This window comes from Berghia stephanieae, chromosome 7 (genome assembly GCF_034508935.2).
Source record: "Berghia stephanieae isolate SIO BIC M18660-M18661 chromosome 7, UCSD_Bste_1.3, whole genome shotgun sequence".
NCBI classification, from domain to species: Eukaryota; Metazoa; Mollusca; class Gastropoda; order Nudibranchia; family Aeolidiidae; genus Berghia; species Berghia stephanieae.
The window spans coordinates 57,476,879-57,493,046 of record NC_088366.1 but is presented as its reverse complement, the minus strand read 5'-3'; the positions used below and the strand labels follow the sequence as shown (position 1 = coordinate 57,493,046).

Sequence of the window (16,168 nt, the reverse complement as noted above, 5' to 3'; positions counted from 1 at the left end):
TTCTGATGTTTTATTGTTTTTAAGGGTTTTACGGCACTTGCAACACATTTAGGTTATATCAGCGCCAGTAAAAAGGAAGAAAATGGGATAGTAAAAATTTCTAGAATTTCAATTAAAGAAGCCAAGAGAAAGTAAGACAAAGGGTAACTGGGAACAAATAGGGATCAGATGTAGATTCCAAGAGCATACCACCAATGTACTTAGTTTGAGATCACCTATAAGTCTCATCCGGACACAAGCACAAAATCCAACAAAGAGGAATATACTCAAATGCTTACATTATACATTTAAAATAACAAATATAACAATACATAACAGAGTCATTCATTTTAAGACCTAATGCTGCTTTCAAGAGATTACTTGAGCACTCAACTGCGCAAGTAAAGGAACTGGTTCAAATCATTTTCTTTTTCTAACCAATGTCCTATTGCATAGGTCTCGACTCAAATTTTTTTTTAAAAAAGGAGGAACTTTAAGTGCGGCACTGACTGAACAGCTGTTAAAACACATCTCACCCCAACAGATTCAACAAATGGAAAGCCTATAACATGCCAAACTGTTGACATGAAATTTGAGAAAAAAATGATTAATAAAAAAAAAAAAAGACACCAAATTATTACAAAACATCAGAGGTTGAGAAGGGAGGGTAAGGGAGGAATACTATTCAACAGTCGTAACGTCACTTCCTTCCTAATGAGGAAAAAACCCCATAAATTTGATAATGTTTTGAGTTTTACACATTCTGATCACAAGGCATATGAAAAGTTCTAGCCAGCATGAAGAATAAAAAGTAATTATTTTCTTTGTTTAGAACCAAGATGGCCGCCATTGCTGGGCAGCGTGACATCAGACTACTGAATCCAATTGGCAATAGCTGCTGAGCCATAGCGGATTTCCGCTATAGAGAAAGGGTATACACCAAATATCCTTGTTTAACATTATAAACACCAGGACTGGCATTTATGCAGAGTTACCCATCTGATTTTTAAAATCTTATTATAGTTTTCATGTAAAAATAATAATGGTCACGATTTTTAACTTGTAAATTACCCATCCCCCCCCCCCCCCCCCCCCCCCCAGAACCATTGAGTTATGCTTCCCTTTTCTAATCCTATACATAAATGATCTGGCAACAACAAAAAATAATTCAAAATAATTTTCATTGAATTTAACTCTTTCAACGCCATTGGCCGCAATGTGCGGTCAGAGCAGAATCTGTTCTACTGGCAAATGGCTGCACAGTGCAGCCGGTCTTGAAAGGCAAAAAATAGGATCAATCTACTTTCTACAAAAGTACATAATTGAACAATGGGATCATTTCTTTATCAGAATTCAATTGGCCCGGGGGGTATGTTAATTGAGATTTTGCACCGAATTCAAATGTCGCTTTGTCTTAGCTTGTCATTCTCATGCTGCCTCAATCAGGTGTCAGCCATTTTGTGATGGAAATCCGAATATATAGCCTCAGCACTGAAAGAGTTAAGATGCTTTTGCAGCTCCAAAAATGAATCTAAAAATTTGTAGTTCTATGAAATTTTAATCGAGGCAGCAGGACTGCTTTCAGGTCCAGCGTGCAACTTTGATCAACCCACCTGTTTGCATGCAATCTGCGTAAAGAGAGCTCCGATGTTGTAGAGGATACTACCTTTCTCAAAACCAACAGACCGCTGACTGTCGGGATAGCCACTCAGTGAATCATACCTAGGATAAAGAATAAACAATACGCAATTAAGGTAATAAAAAAAACAGGTTCTTGAAGATCTAGATATTCTTTTAGTAGTGATATTCTATTCTGGGAGCAATGGGATAGACTTAGAGTCAAATCATGACTATAATTTTTAATACTGATTTTTGTCATTTTTACTACAAAATAATACCAAGGACATCAACATGCTTTATAACAGCACAAAAGACAGAATTGATCATAATGTCACCAATTACCATGGAACTACTTATCAAACATGAAATAAAATTTTCATCGCCATCGTAAGAAATTGCATTATGCATCATGCTCGCTTTGTTATATTGTACATCTAAAACTTATCTTTTGCTTTCAACAGACACAATAGTCCCTTTCAGAAATTAAGATTCCAATTTTACAGTACCTTATATTTCTAGCAGACGAAGATCAAGTTAATGAAACTCAATGATGATGATGATAATAATGACATCCTGATGATGATGGTGATGCAACAAAAGGTCATTCCATAATTTATCGTTAACTTAGTCCTATGCCACAAAATAAGAGTGTACTCACCAATGATATAAGATAGGTATTGTAAACTGTGACGAGTAGAATCTTTTCTCAACGTAACCCAACTGATTAAAGTATTCTGTGAGGAGATCGATCCCAGCAAGGCTCCTCTCGGGAGTTCTCACAGCCTATAAATAAATATACATTAAAGGTTAACTCACTCAATCCTAGCGATTTTTGCTTCTTTTCATAATTGGAAAAAAGTTGTATTAAAAATGAACATGTACATAGATAGTTTTATTCAACTATCATTAACATGCAAAAACTAAACACATTAGCTTTGGATTCTAGGCCTATAATTTGTCTCAGAAAAATGTAAAAAAACAGGCATGGGGTACAAGTAACCTGGGTATACTACGAATATAGTCGGTGTTAGGGTTGAATGAGTTAAAGTTTTGTTGTTTGGTTTATTTATATCATGAAGATACTTTAAGCAATGGAATGAGATTAGATGGAATAAAGGAGAAAAAAAAGAACAACTATTGTAGACAGGAATACTAACTGAGAACTAATAGCAGTTTTATTTAGTTTGATGAATTGAAATTGTTTATAATTTCTAGGGCGAGTTTCCTACAAAAAACATTTTTTTTTTTTAAATCTTCGGGAAGCAATAAATTTTGCTGAGTTAACTGTTTTAGGAACCTATTTTTAAAAATTATGTTGATAAACGTTTAAAAACTGAAGTTACAAAAGAAATAAGATCAACGAAATTTCATAATTATCAAATTCTGAGGAGGAAACTTCAAAGAAAAATGTCTGTTCACCAGTCAACTGCTGTGCTCTTGAAAAACATGTATTTATAATTATAATTATTGTTGTTATTATCATTACTATTATTAATATTTTATTATTATCATCATAACTATCAGTATTATTATCTTCATTATTGGTGCTATTATTGGTGCTATAATTACTTTTTTCCCCTATTACAAGAGCTGTAATCTAACAATAATTGCCTATTTGGACAATAAAGATTATTATTATTATTATTATTATTATTATTATTATTATTATTATTATTATTATTATTATTATTATTATTTAAAACTTTGGACAGAGACTCATCCTTCAAATATTGATGGATTGATTCTCGATTTCCAAAGTTCCTTCATTTCCTTTGTATGTTATCGGCATCTTCAATCCTTCAAACATCAATCGAATTAAATGACTCTCATCTTGGCAAAAACTCTAGAACCTGAGACTTAGCGGCATTTAACTGGTAAAAAACACATGGTATGATTTAGTGACTAAGCAAACATCACAAGAATTTTATCTTAGGTAATAATTGTATTATCTAGTAGATTATCAACAGAACTAAATCACAACCTTTAAAATTTGCTAAAATACTATAGAATCTAGTTTAGATTAAAATTTAAAATCTAAATTTATCATGTAAAAAATAAGAAACCTCTCTTAAATCCCAAAGTTCCTTCATTTCCTTTGTATACTTATCGGCATCTTCACTGTAATGCTCCATGATCACATCCTGTTAAAATAGTAAAACAGAAATGAATAAAATGGGATACCTTTCTTAAAATCAAATTATGTTGGAAGATCGTTAAAAGAAGAATTTGAATATGTATTTTTTTCATCGTAACATCATATTATATAGATCAAGTATGGTCATTGAATCAGACTTTCTACTACAGTAAAGTCCTTTGCAACCCACTCTGTTTAAAATCAATAAAAATATGGGAAAATAAAAAAAATAATTAAGAAGAAGAAGAAGAAGAAGAAGAAGAAGAAGAAGAAGAAGAAGAAGAAGAAGAAGAAGAAGAAGAAGAAGAAGGAAGAGGAGGAGGAGGATGAAGAGGAGCAGGATGATGATGATGACGACGACAACAACAATAATATTAATATAATAATAATAATAATAATAATAATAATAATAATAATAATAATAATAATAATAATAATAATAAAATAATAATAATAATAATATATAATAATAATAATAATAATAATAATAATAATAATAATAATAATAATAATAAAAATAATAATAATAATAATAATAAAAATAATATAATAATAATAATAATAATAATAATAATAATAATAATAATAATAATAATAATAATAATAATAATAATAATAATCAAGAAACGACATTATGATAACCAAAAAGGGCATTATTCTTTCTTATGTCTAATCCAGAGTACATTACATCTATTTAGTGTACCAAAAGAAAATTGAATCTCATTTCAAAGGCTTATCAATATTTTACAAATTTTACGTAAGTAGAGAGTGAGAGAGTGAGAGAGAGAGAGAGAGAGAGAGAGAGAGAGAGAGAGAGAGAGAGAGAGAGAGAGAGAGAGAGAGAGAGAGAGAGAGAGAGAGAGAGAGAGAGAGAGAATGATGAATATCCTGATCTGAAGGGGCTAATAAAATGGACCACTAACCTTGAAAGCTTTCACAAAGTCGACAGGTTTTGTTTCCTTTAAACCCAACGGAATCATTGGTGTAAAGTTTGAGGAGCTGAAAAAAAACAGTCAAGAGAGTAGGAATTGACTTGTGAATGAACTACTGAACTATGTTATAACAATTGATAACCTTAATATTTTTATCAGTAATTTGTCTCATAAATTCATCTTTTTTTCCTTCAAATTATTTTTTTTCGCGTTTGCCAATGATCAAATAGTTTTAGGTTGGTTTTTTTTTGTTTTTTTTAAACTTTATCTCCTCAACAACATAAGTTTTAAACAATGAAAGCTATTTAATAAAATCTCAGCTCATAGCAACCAAAAATAAAAGGTTGTTATCTATAAATAAATAGATAAAATTCCCTTTATTCATCCCATAGGGTAAATTTGTCTCTAGGGTCTAAGGGAAGACCGGAATAACCCAGGCACCAGCCGCAGTGCAGCGCCACAAATTGAGCTAGGGCAAGGTTACTTGCTCAAGGTCACATAGCACTACGCAAGGTGATCGAACTCAGTAATTCGGGTACGAAGCAAAAACTGTACAGCTGAGCCACGCTGATGTTAAATGTTAATTGTGCCATAACTTTAACGACTATTTGATACATATTATAATTTTGACATATAAGTTATCAAACTACCCCTTTGATTTTAATAAAACATTTCATTTGAAAAAAAAAGAGTTTGCTCTACTTCTGCCAAATGACCCACCCAAGACCCAACATATCTGGCCCAAAATAGCTTCATACTTTGACAGCCAAGCTATTTTTTGTAGACCCTTAAAATAAGAAAAAAATTATAACAGTAAAAATAATTCATTGAAACTGTAATTTCCACCAAAATCTCACTTTCCACCAAAATCTCACTTTTTATGTTGATAAACTTCGACAGAACTATTCATCTCAGACAACTGTTCCTTCAAAAGCTGAATGTTGGAGTTGAAATAGGACAATTCCAGCTCCACTCTCTCGCGAAGCTTTCTGTTACTTTCTGCAGCCCTGTGCAATGGAAGATTAAACAGTGATGATGCTAATGAAAATGATGAGTATATGAAGATGAGGAGGAAGAGGAGGGAAGGAGAAAGGTGAGAAGAATGATGCTGGAAGTGAAAATAATGAATGATGGAGGTGGTGAAGGCAATGATGATTTGGTTCATTCCAAGCTTAGAAAAATCCCTTGATAAGAAATTCAAACCTATCTAAAAATATAATAATGAAATAATTTTAACCAGTAGTCAATTGATTAAAATCATGTAACAGTAAAACTAAAAGCATTTGACGGAGAGTATTAAATCTTATCAAAACCAAAAATAATTGAATAAATCAATCGATACATAAACAGATAAAAAATAATCATATTTGCATATAAAAATTGAAGAAGGATTACAATATAAACTTGCAAAGCTATACAGCTTTACGAGATATATAAATGAGCAGTGTTTATTGTTTATAAGTGTTTTACTTCAACAATAAAATACTTCCTGCATTTTATGGGGACTCACTTGAATAAGTTTTCAGCTCCTGCTCTCATGCGTAGTTCTTTGTTTATCTTGTCATTGAGTTTCTGCCTCTGATTTTGCAGCTTCCCCCGAGCTGTTTGTGTGAGAGGGTCGGACCCCTGGATAAAAATAATAGGAATTCAAAATACCTCAATGACACGAAAATCAGATTGTGAAACATTAATTAAGTAAAAAGTGTTCATATCTTCAAATTGTGTATTTAAATTTGAGGAATATTTTTTTCAAAAAATTAAAATGTGACTTCTGTTTTTCCACTGTGCTCTTCATTTGAAATTGAAGGAAAGAAAAGGTAGAAAATTCTTTCTATTGACTCTCTTCATGTCAAGTAGGCCTACCCTTTATATAGATAGTTCGAAGATGACGTCACTCAGGTCTTTGTTATTGTTTTTTGCCATCCGCGTTATGAATAATGCTCACTGAACTGTAGTAACCTGACTATAAACATTCATGGATACACATAGTTTTGTGTGTTGGTCCGTTATACTTCTAGATGGCAATGTTATGAGCTTCTTAGCCAAGTGCATACTATCTATAGCGTCACAGCGTTATAGTTGTTTGTAATGTAACTGGAGGCCCATTTTGGATTTCTCCTACTGCACCGACTCCTCTTTTTCTCACAATAATAATGACAATGAGACCATTTAATTTAAATTTAAAAAGAATCCTCCAGTACAGTGCAGTGTTGATACAAATGATGAAGATGAGGTGAAAAAAACTTGAGCTTTTACCTTTATATAGCACAATATCCACTAACTGTGCTCAAAGAGCTTTACAAGGGGTCCCTGGCAAGCAACGACACTTATGTAGGACGTGACATGGCACCTGTTAGGCGATTTTTTTTTTGTTTTTTTTTTGACAGAGACAACGCTGTTACGGTTATCAGCCAAGTATTCATTTTACACCTTAGAAGTAAAGAGAATGTGAGTAAAGAGCCTTTTCTAAGGTCCAAGGACTCAACTATGTGTCGATCAAGGCTCGAACCCAAGACCTTCCTATCTGAAAAAGAGTGCCATACCACAAAAGAAGACCCCATAGTATAAGTATAGTAGTATAATTATAATAGCCCCAATCACAGTCACAGTAAACTGTTTGGGTTTGTAATTGGCATTGGCACGCATTTTTTTAAAGTTCGGGATGAGTTCATATTCATAATAAAACTCGTTTCCCTGCAAAATTTGTTGTTAGTTTAAAAAGAGGTACATTATCATTTTGTCTCAAATTTACTTTCAGTTCAGTGACCAACTTCGAATTCGAATTTGCTGGGGCGAAGGCTGAGGCTGAGCACTGAGAAGAAAATATCAAGATTTTTGTGCCAAAATAACATCATAAAATAAATGTTTCATTAAATTTTGCAAGAAAGAACATGTTAAAAATAGTATTATCTGCTCTATTTTTATATTTATGCTCTTTTGTTGTTCGGGAAAGAAGCCACTGTCGTGTTACAGGACATTGAAACTGAAGATACGACAAAACATCAACAAGTCGTCGTGCAATGTTTTGAAAACAAAATTAAAATCTCATCATTTCTTACCTTTCGAATCCCCCTCTCCTCATTTTGTATGCGATCTACTGAAGTCATATTGTTAATTTCATCCGCCACTTCGAAAAGAAATAAATATCAATTCTATTGAACATCATTTTAAAATAAACAAACAGAAAACATCGTAATTTTGCGTCTGGGCAAGTCAAGGTTGACTCCTCTTTTTCCAGGCGACATTGTAACTTCCCTTCCCCGCAAGTGTGTTGTGTAGTTGTGTGTATGTGTTAGCGCTTGTATTTGTGTGTAGATTGAACACTATTGTTTGTGACGTCATAAGAGTCAGTGGGGATTGGTCGCCGTGTGGGATCATTCCAGGTAAGAAGGAACGAAAGGTATTTAATGGGGCGTTGTCGCTTTTGTTGTACCTAATTCCGCTGCTTCGCTTGCTATAAAATTAACTGAAGCGGAAAGATGGAATATAAAACATGCAGGGTGAAAGACGAAAAGGGAACAGAAAAAGAAATACCGTGTTTTAAATTTGGGATCAGTTTATTTAGTGTTTGCGAAAAATCTGCGCGACAAAAATAATTGTTTACATTGATTTAACATGTTAATAGATCAGAAGCGGTCTCCTACCACACTGCCAAATAAAAAAAAAAGACTGATTTTAGATCCTAAATTATAACAAAAGCAAAAGGAAAGATCTAATTTTAAAATAATCTTGCAGCAGGACGTAATCGTTGGGTGATGGGTTCACGATGTCTTTTTCATTGCTGTTTTGTTTTGTTTTGTTTTCGTGCTGTTTAAAGTCTTTATTTAGCTGAATGCGGCAATGTTTCATATGACTAAAAAGCTTCGAAGTTAACCACAAAGTTCTTTTTTTTTTTGTAATTCATTATCGCTTTCTCTCTTTATGTATTGATCGACTGACACTTATTTGCAGGTCTGATAACCCAAATCTTTATGGGCTCATTGTTGTAATGGATGTCTCAAAAAAAAATAAATAAATAAATAAATAACGCAAAGTATTGTCCATTACAACAATGTTAAACTAGGCCCATAAGTGGGTTCGGATGTCAGAGGTTACATATATTAATGGGCACGTCGGTATTTATACATTTGTCGTTTACATATTTATAAATATATTCACTCATTTTTTAATTATTTTTTTCGTTCATTTATTTCGGTTCACACATTGTACCATGGTTTGGATAAAGAAGCTCTCACAACCATAAAACTGTAAAATATACCGTAGTACTTTTAGATCTTTCTGTTTAAAAAGATGTATAGTCCTACTCTCGACTCCTATGCCAATGCCCCTTCTCTCTCTCTCTCTCTCTCTCTCTCTCTCTCTCTCTCTCTCTCTCTCTCTCTCTCTCTATCTCTATCTCTCTCTTTTCTTTCTTTCTTTCTTTCTCTCCAATATTTAATTTGAATTATCGTATTATTCCATACTTATTCAACCAATGATTGCATACTTCACCCCATTCGTAATTCATGATTCCCGTTATTCTAGTATTATACTATTTCTGTTTGTTATTTGTTTGTTTGTTTCTGTTTTGTTTTTGTTCTTGTTTTTTTTAATTTTGTTTTTTGTTTTTTTTGTTTGTTTGTTTGTTTTTGTTTTTGCTTTTTTTTGTTTGTTTTTTTTTGTTTTTTTTGTTGGATTTTTGTTTTTTGTTTTTTGTTTTTTTTCGTTTTATGTTTTGTGCCGTTTCAGATATTTATTTTGCCGTTATGTTTCAGATGACTCGAAGTTAACCTAAGGTCCTTTTTTTATTTTAAAAAAAATGTATCTGGGTTCTAAAACGAGGTACCAACTACATAATATTGCTGAGTTGCTTTCATTTGGAAAACTAATTAAGTGTTTTGGCTCCTGGGTCTAACCTAGATCTAGCGGAATTTATGTCACGATAAATCAACGATAGCGAGAGATAAACTGATTCCTTACTGTCGAAGCCCCTGACACTGAAATCTACTTCTTTACAATATAAATTTTGATGGTGATGCTTCTTTCAACGTCAACAAATGGTAGGGGAGTCTCTCTCTCTCTCTCTCTCTCTCTCTCTCTCTCTCTCTCTCTCCCTCTCTCTCTCTCTCTATCTATCTATCTATCTATCTAGTAGTATTTATAGTATGAGTAGTATAGTAGTAGTAGTAGTAGTAGTAGTAGTAATAGTAGTAGTAGTAGTAGTAGTTAGTAGTAGTAGTAGTTAGTATGTAGTATGTAGTAGTAGTATATATAGTAGTAGTAGTAGTAGTAGTATTAGTAGTAGTAGTAGTAGTAGTAGTAGTAATAATATAGTAGTAGATAGTAGTAGTATAGTACTAGTGTAGTAGTAGTAGTAGTAGTAGTAGTAGTAGTAGTTTAGTATTGCGTGTCTTTAATATTGTAGCATGGTATTGTAAGTTAGTAGTAAAGTCGTTATTTCGTAGTTATTGTAAGCTGGGGTAGTATGTAGTATCCCGCGTGTCTTCTTCCATTGAATTCATAGGAAACTGGGGTTCATGTAAGCATGAATATAAACGCATATTCTTCTTCGCTATAAGCAGTCGTGTAGTACTGTTGTTTAGAACCGCCATTATTGTCCTAAGGATTAATAGTATCACGCTTATGGCGAATTAATCAATTCCTAACCATTAGCCCCAGGTTAAGACTATTCAGTTGGCAGCATTAATCTAATTAGAGTAGCTGGTTTAAGGTGTTTAGCTTGTGTGGTTTATTTTTGTTTGTTTATTTGTTTGTTTGTTGTTTTTTTTGTTTGTTTTGTTTGTTTTTTGTTTGTTTTGTTTTTGCTTTGTTTTTGTTTGTTTTGTTTAGTTTAGTTTTGTTTTTTGGGGGTTTTTTTTTGTTTAGTTTTGTTTTTTGGGTTTTTATTATTATTTTTTAAAATCTGTTCGTTTCTTTCTTTTTTTTTTCTTCTTTTTTAAAAATTGTTTTGTTGGGGAGCAATGAGGTCGTTTTGTTGGGGTTTTTTTCTGTCTCTCTCGAGTTCACCCTCTTTGAAAAGCGAACAATTTTTTTGTGTTTGAGTAAAGAGCTTTATAAATTCAAACAACAAGATATGTAGTGAGTAGAAAAGTGCCAGAAGACAATAGAGAATAACATTTTTTTTTTTCGCGGCGGTGGTGGGGTTTGAACCTGCGACCTTATTGGTACGACAACTCCGCCTGGCAGGTGAGAGCGTGGCTCTACCGTGTGAGCTATCCACGAACACAAAAATATTCGTTTCAAACCCAAAGTCATTTCTAGATCCCTCTCTCACCCACTTCTTGAGATCGCCGATTCGTTCACCACCATCGCGAAGAAATTTTGACCAGCAGTTAAGCTTAACAGTCAATATTCTCATCACAAACATATAACATAGAAACGATTGAGACATTGAGTATGCTCCGGTGTATGGGGTGAATTTTTAATTCAGAAAAGTGAGTGGAGCAGGCACTTATGTTGGTAACAACAAGATATGAAGTGAGTAGAAAAGTGCCAGAAGACAATAGAGAATAAAATTTTTTTTTTTTTTTCGCGGCGGTGGTGGGGTTTGAACCTGCGACCTTATTGGTACGACAACTCCGCCTGGCAGGTGAGAGCGTGGCTCTACCGTGTGAGCTATCCACGAACACAAAAATATTCGTTTCAAACCCAAAGTCATTTCTAGATCCCTCTCTCACCCACTTCTTGAGATCGCCGATTCGTTCACCACCATCGCGAAATAATTTTGACCAGCAGTTAAGCTTAATAGCCAATATTCTCATCACAAACATATAACATAGAAACGATTGAGACATTGAGTATGCTCCGGTGTATGGGGTGAATTTTTAATTCAGAAAAGTGAGTGGAGCAGGCACTTATGTTGGTAACAACAAGATATGGAGCAATATTCAGTTGGCTTTGATGTCACTGACATTGTCAGTCATAGATTTAAATTCAAATGGGTGGTTTTGTTTTGTTTTTTATTTTTGTTGTTGTTTTTAATTTTTTTTCTTTTTAATTTTCTTTGGTGGGGGGATGGGGGATTTCTGTCTCTTTTTTTTTTTTGGCGGGGGGGGGGGGGGGGGGGGGGGATTTCTGTCTCTTTTTTTTTTTTTGGGGGGGGGGGGGCGGATTTCTGTCTTTTTTTTTTTTAGGGGGGGGGGGGGCGGATTTCTGTCTCTATTTTTTTTTTGGGGGGGGGGGGGGGGATTTCTGTCTCTTTTTTTTTTTTTTGGGGGGGGGGGGGGGATTTCTGTCTCTTTTTTTTTTTGGGGGGGGGGGGGGGATTTCTGTCTCTTTTTTTTTTTGGGGGGGGGAGGGGAGGGGCGGATTTCTGTCTCTTTTTTGGCGGGGGGGGGGGGGGATTTCTGTCTTATTTTTTATTGTTTTTTTTTTTTGGTTATTGCTTTTCATTTGTTTTGTTTGGGTGGGGGGGGGGGGGGGGTTGGGAAGGTTTTCTTGTATGTTTAAAAAAAAAATTGTTTGTTTTAACTTGTGTGAAGGAGGGGGTTGATATTTTGTTGGTTTTTCTTTTTATCTTTTCGTGGGGGGGGGGGGGGGGGGGGGGGGGGCTGTTGTTTGACTAAAGAGCTTCAATTTTAATCCATTTATCCATTGGTACAGTTAAAGGGATGGGGGGTGTTCTCTTTTAAGAAGGATGGGTATTTAAATATTTAAAGAATGAAACACCAATATAATATTGGTAATAATACTACTAATATTTGATATATGGTAATACATTTTTATTGATTTATATATATATATATATATATATATATATTATATATATATATATATATATATATATATATATATAGTGTTATTATAGTATTATTATTATTATTATTATTATTATTATTATTATTATTATTATTATTATTATTATTATTATTATTATTATTATATCCATTGGTACAGTTAAAGGGATGGGGGATGTTCTCTTTTAAGAAGGATGGGTATTTAAATATTTAAAAAATGAAACACCAATATAATATTGGTAATAATACTACTAATATTTGATATATGGTAATACATTTTTATTGATTTATATTATATATATATATATATAGTGTTATTATAGTATTATTTATTATTATTATTATTATTATTATTATTATTATTATTATTATTATTATTATTATTATTATTATTATTATTATTATTTATATTATTGTTATTATTATTATCATTATTATTATTATTATTATTATTATTATTATTATTATCATTATTATTATTATTATTATTATTATTATTATTATTATAATTATTATTATTATTATTATTATTATTATTATTATTATTATTATTATTATTATTATGATAAATAAAGTTTATAGGCATAAGTTCTGCTTATAAATTCAATTATAGGGGAGTACCCTAAACTGAATAACAGCACGATTCCAAGACCATCTTCAATACTATTTTTTAACCCGTTAAAGGCGCGATTTGTGTTTACTCATGTACATCATGTCTCACCTTTTTTTTTTTTTTGACAAAGAAAAATATTATCCAAAGGTACTTTAAGGCTAATGATGCGATACAGGCATATATAGTAAAGAGTTTTCCTTTTCCCATGGACTCAACTTTACGCCACTAAGAGTGTGACCCAAACACCAAGAGACCTACAGATCAGAGGTCAAGTAGCTATCATACCACTAGACAACTATGCGACACACCAAAAGCGTAACAGAAATGCGACTTGGGCTTCGATTGGCGTATAGTTGAGTCCTTGGAAAAGGCCCTTTACTCACATTATCTCACCATACTGAGGTGTAAAATGAGTACCTGGCCGTTGACAGCGTTGTCTCTGTCACACACACACAAAAAAAATTGTAATATCGCCTGGCAGGCGTCATGTTCCGTTCTACATGTTACGTGTTGCTGTTGGTCAAGGACCCCTTGTAAAGCGCCTTGAGCACATTTAGTGGATATTGCTCTATATAAGAGCTCATTTCTATTGAGATCTGACCTCAGCTTTCTTCATTAGTGTGAGTGTGATGTTGTTGGACTGTCCATTCTTGCCCATTCCTTTACATTGTCCACGACAAATGAATTTGCAGTAAGGTCCCTCTATCCAGATATGTCCTCAGCTTTCTTCATGAGTGTGAGTGTGGTGTTGGGCTGCTGCTGTCTAATCTTGTCCATTCCTTTACATTGTCCATCCAGCATTTATTTGCCGTTCCGTTCTCCGGCCTCCCTCCAAGGTCCCTTTTCTTTTTGCGGCTATGTGGTCTATCTAGTGGTATGACACTCGCTTTCTGATCGGAAGGTCCTGGGTTCGAGCCTTGCTCAGCACGTAGTAGTTGAGTCCTCGGAAATGGCTCTTTAGTCACATTCTCTCACCGTACTCAGGTGTAAAATTAGAACCTGGCCGTTAACAGCGTTGTCTCTGTCCAAAAAAAAATTGTAATATCGCCTAACAGACGTCATGTCCCGTCCTAAATATTAGTGTTGCTGTTTACCAGGGACCCCTTGTAAAGCGCGTTGAGCACGTCTAGTGGATATTGCTCTATATAAAAGCTCTTTTTCCCCCTTTCACTATGTTTTTTTTGTTTTTGTTTTGTTTTTGCCAATGTCTCATGGCGAGTAACATGATCAAACCAAGAACTTTTTTTGTCTTTTGGATCTAGACAAGAGGGATTCCTGTGGTTCTGTTATGAACACACCTCTTCTGTAAAACCTCTTCATTCATTGAATGGTCAGTCCAGATTATACCTAAAATGCGCCAAAAGTGCATTTAAATTTGTTTTTGAGTTATTGGGACAGGAAATTGAATGCTAAAATATAGATAGTTCGAAGATGACGTCACTCAGGTCTTTGTTATTGTTTTTTGCCATCCGCGTTTATGAGTAATGCTCACTGAACTGTATTAACCTGACTATAAACGTTCATGGATACACACAGTTTTGTGTGTTGGTCCGTTATACTTCCGGATGGCAATGTTATGAGCTTCTTAGCCAAGCGCATATATAGATAGAATGCGCTTGGCCAAGGAGTTCACAACATTGCCATCCGGAAGTATAACGGACCAACACACACACTCTGTGTAACCATGAACTTTTATAGTCTGGTTAATACAGTTTAGTGAGAACAACTCACAAACGCGGATGGCAAAAACAATAACAAAGGCCTGAGTGACGTCATCTGCATACTATCTATAGAGAAAATGAGCCAATAAGATGGAGAGAAAGATAAAGTGAGTAAATGTGACTCATATAATATATAAGGAACTACACAAAACAAACGACATTTCGGCCTTTGGTCGTCTTCAAGTAGACACGAGATATGTAATATGTATTGGATTGTCATAATAGTTAAAACATTATAGGTAAAATTGTGTGTGTGTGTGTGTGTGTGTGAGAGAGAGAACGAACGAGAGAGAGAGAGAGAGAGAGAGAGAGAGAGAGAGAGAGAGAGAGAGAGGACGACAATGAGAAATGAAGTAATGAGATGAAATGTAAACAACGATCAAAACTGTATAAATCAAGCAAAAGATAGGAAGACGCGGGAAAGAGGGGGGGGGGGGGGGTGAGGAGGTGTTATTCAAGAATACTAGACGGAGATAGAATAGTGTTATTATTGACCCTCTACCAATCCTATTATATATAATATATATATATATATATATATTATATATATATATATATATATATATATATATATATATATAATCGTGTTTGAGGTACAAATGTCATGTTAGGCATTAATTTTCCCAGACAGACTTAATGTTTGGGTTTGCATCGTCAGGACTGAGTTGTTTTGTTGACTGTTGTTGTTTCTTGAAGTGGTTCCGGTTTAAAGTTGATTAACAAGAATTTACGCCGATGTGGACACGTTCCGTACATCTCACTTTTCGTGTTGAGTGTGGCTTCATGAGGGTGTTTGATTATAGTATATTTCTCTTCCAGGCATAAGCTACATTGTTTTGATGTTGGTGTGTATCCTGTTGCTTTAGATAAAATTTTCCATGAAATGTTGTGGTCTAGTTTGTTGTCTTTTAATTTCCAAATATGTTCGCTGAGTTTTGTGGATGTTTTTTTGTTAGTGTTTCTAAATGTTGAGGTGTGGAGGTTGTATCTTGTTTTGAAATTATTTTCTGTTAGTCCTACATATTTTTCTTGCTTGTTTGTTTTAGTTTCTGTGACTGTGGCTTGGTAAATTAAACTTGATTCTAAGCATTGTTTGTTTAGCGGGCAATGTTCTTTATTTCTGCAGTTGCATTTTCTGGTGGGTGGGTTTTGCTCTTGTCGGTGGTTTATTAATATTTTTTTGTTGTGGCTTGAAATTATTTGTTCTATGTTGCGCATACACGAGTAGCTTATTTTTATGGTATTCCTGTTGATAATTTTATGTAGCTTGTGGTTTTTTGGAAAGTGTGTATCAATTAATTTCAGGAACTGCTGTCCTATGTTTGTGCTGACGTTTTTGTCGAAAGGTGGGTTGAACCAAGTTATGTGTCGTTTTCTTGTTTTACGTTCTTCACTTGTGTGTTGGGGTTTACATGAGAGGGAGGCGTCTGTGT

At 33.8% G+C, this 16,168-nt stretch overlaps 1 protein-coding gene across 1 annotated transcript in view; it reads right to left on the bottom strand.

Annotated features, from left to right (window-relative positions):
* The window catches only part of LOC144976273 (rhophilin-2-B-like), a gene marked incomplete at its 3' end in the record, with an annotated part of 14,958 nt that extends 7,020 nt beyond the window's left edge, over positions 1–7,938 (bottom strand). The window contains 7 exon segments of the mRNA XM_078920467.1: positions 1,593–1,701; positions 2,258–2,382; positions 3,663–3,740; positions 4,657–4,732; positions 5,541–5,672; positions 6,176–6,291; positions 7,725–7,938. Of these exon segments, the coding sequence (XP_078776593.1) occupies positions 1,593–1,701; positions 2,258–2,382; positions 3,663–3,740; positions 4,657–4,732; positions 5,541–5,672; positions 6,176–6,291; positions 7,725–7,772 (684 nt within the window).
* Between the last annotated feature and the right edge of the window lie 8,230 nt (positions 7,939–16,168).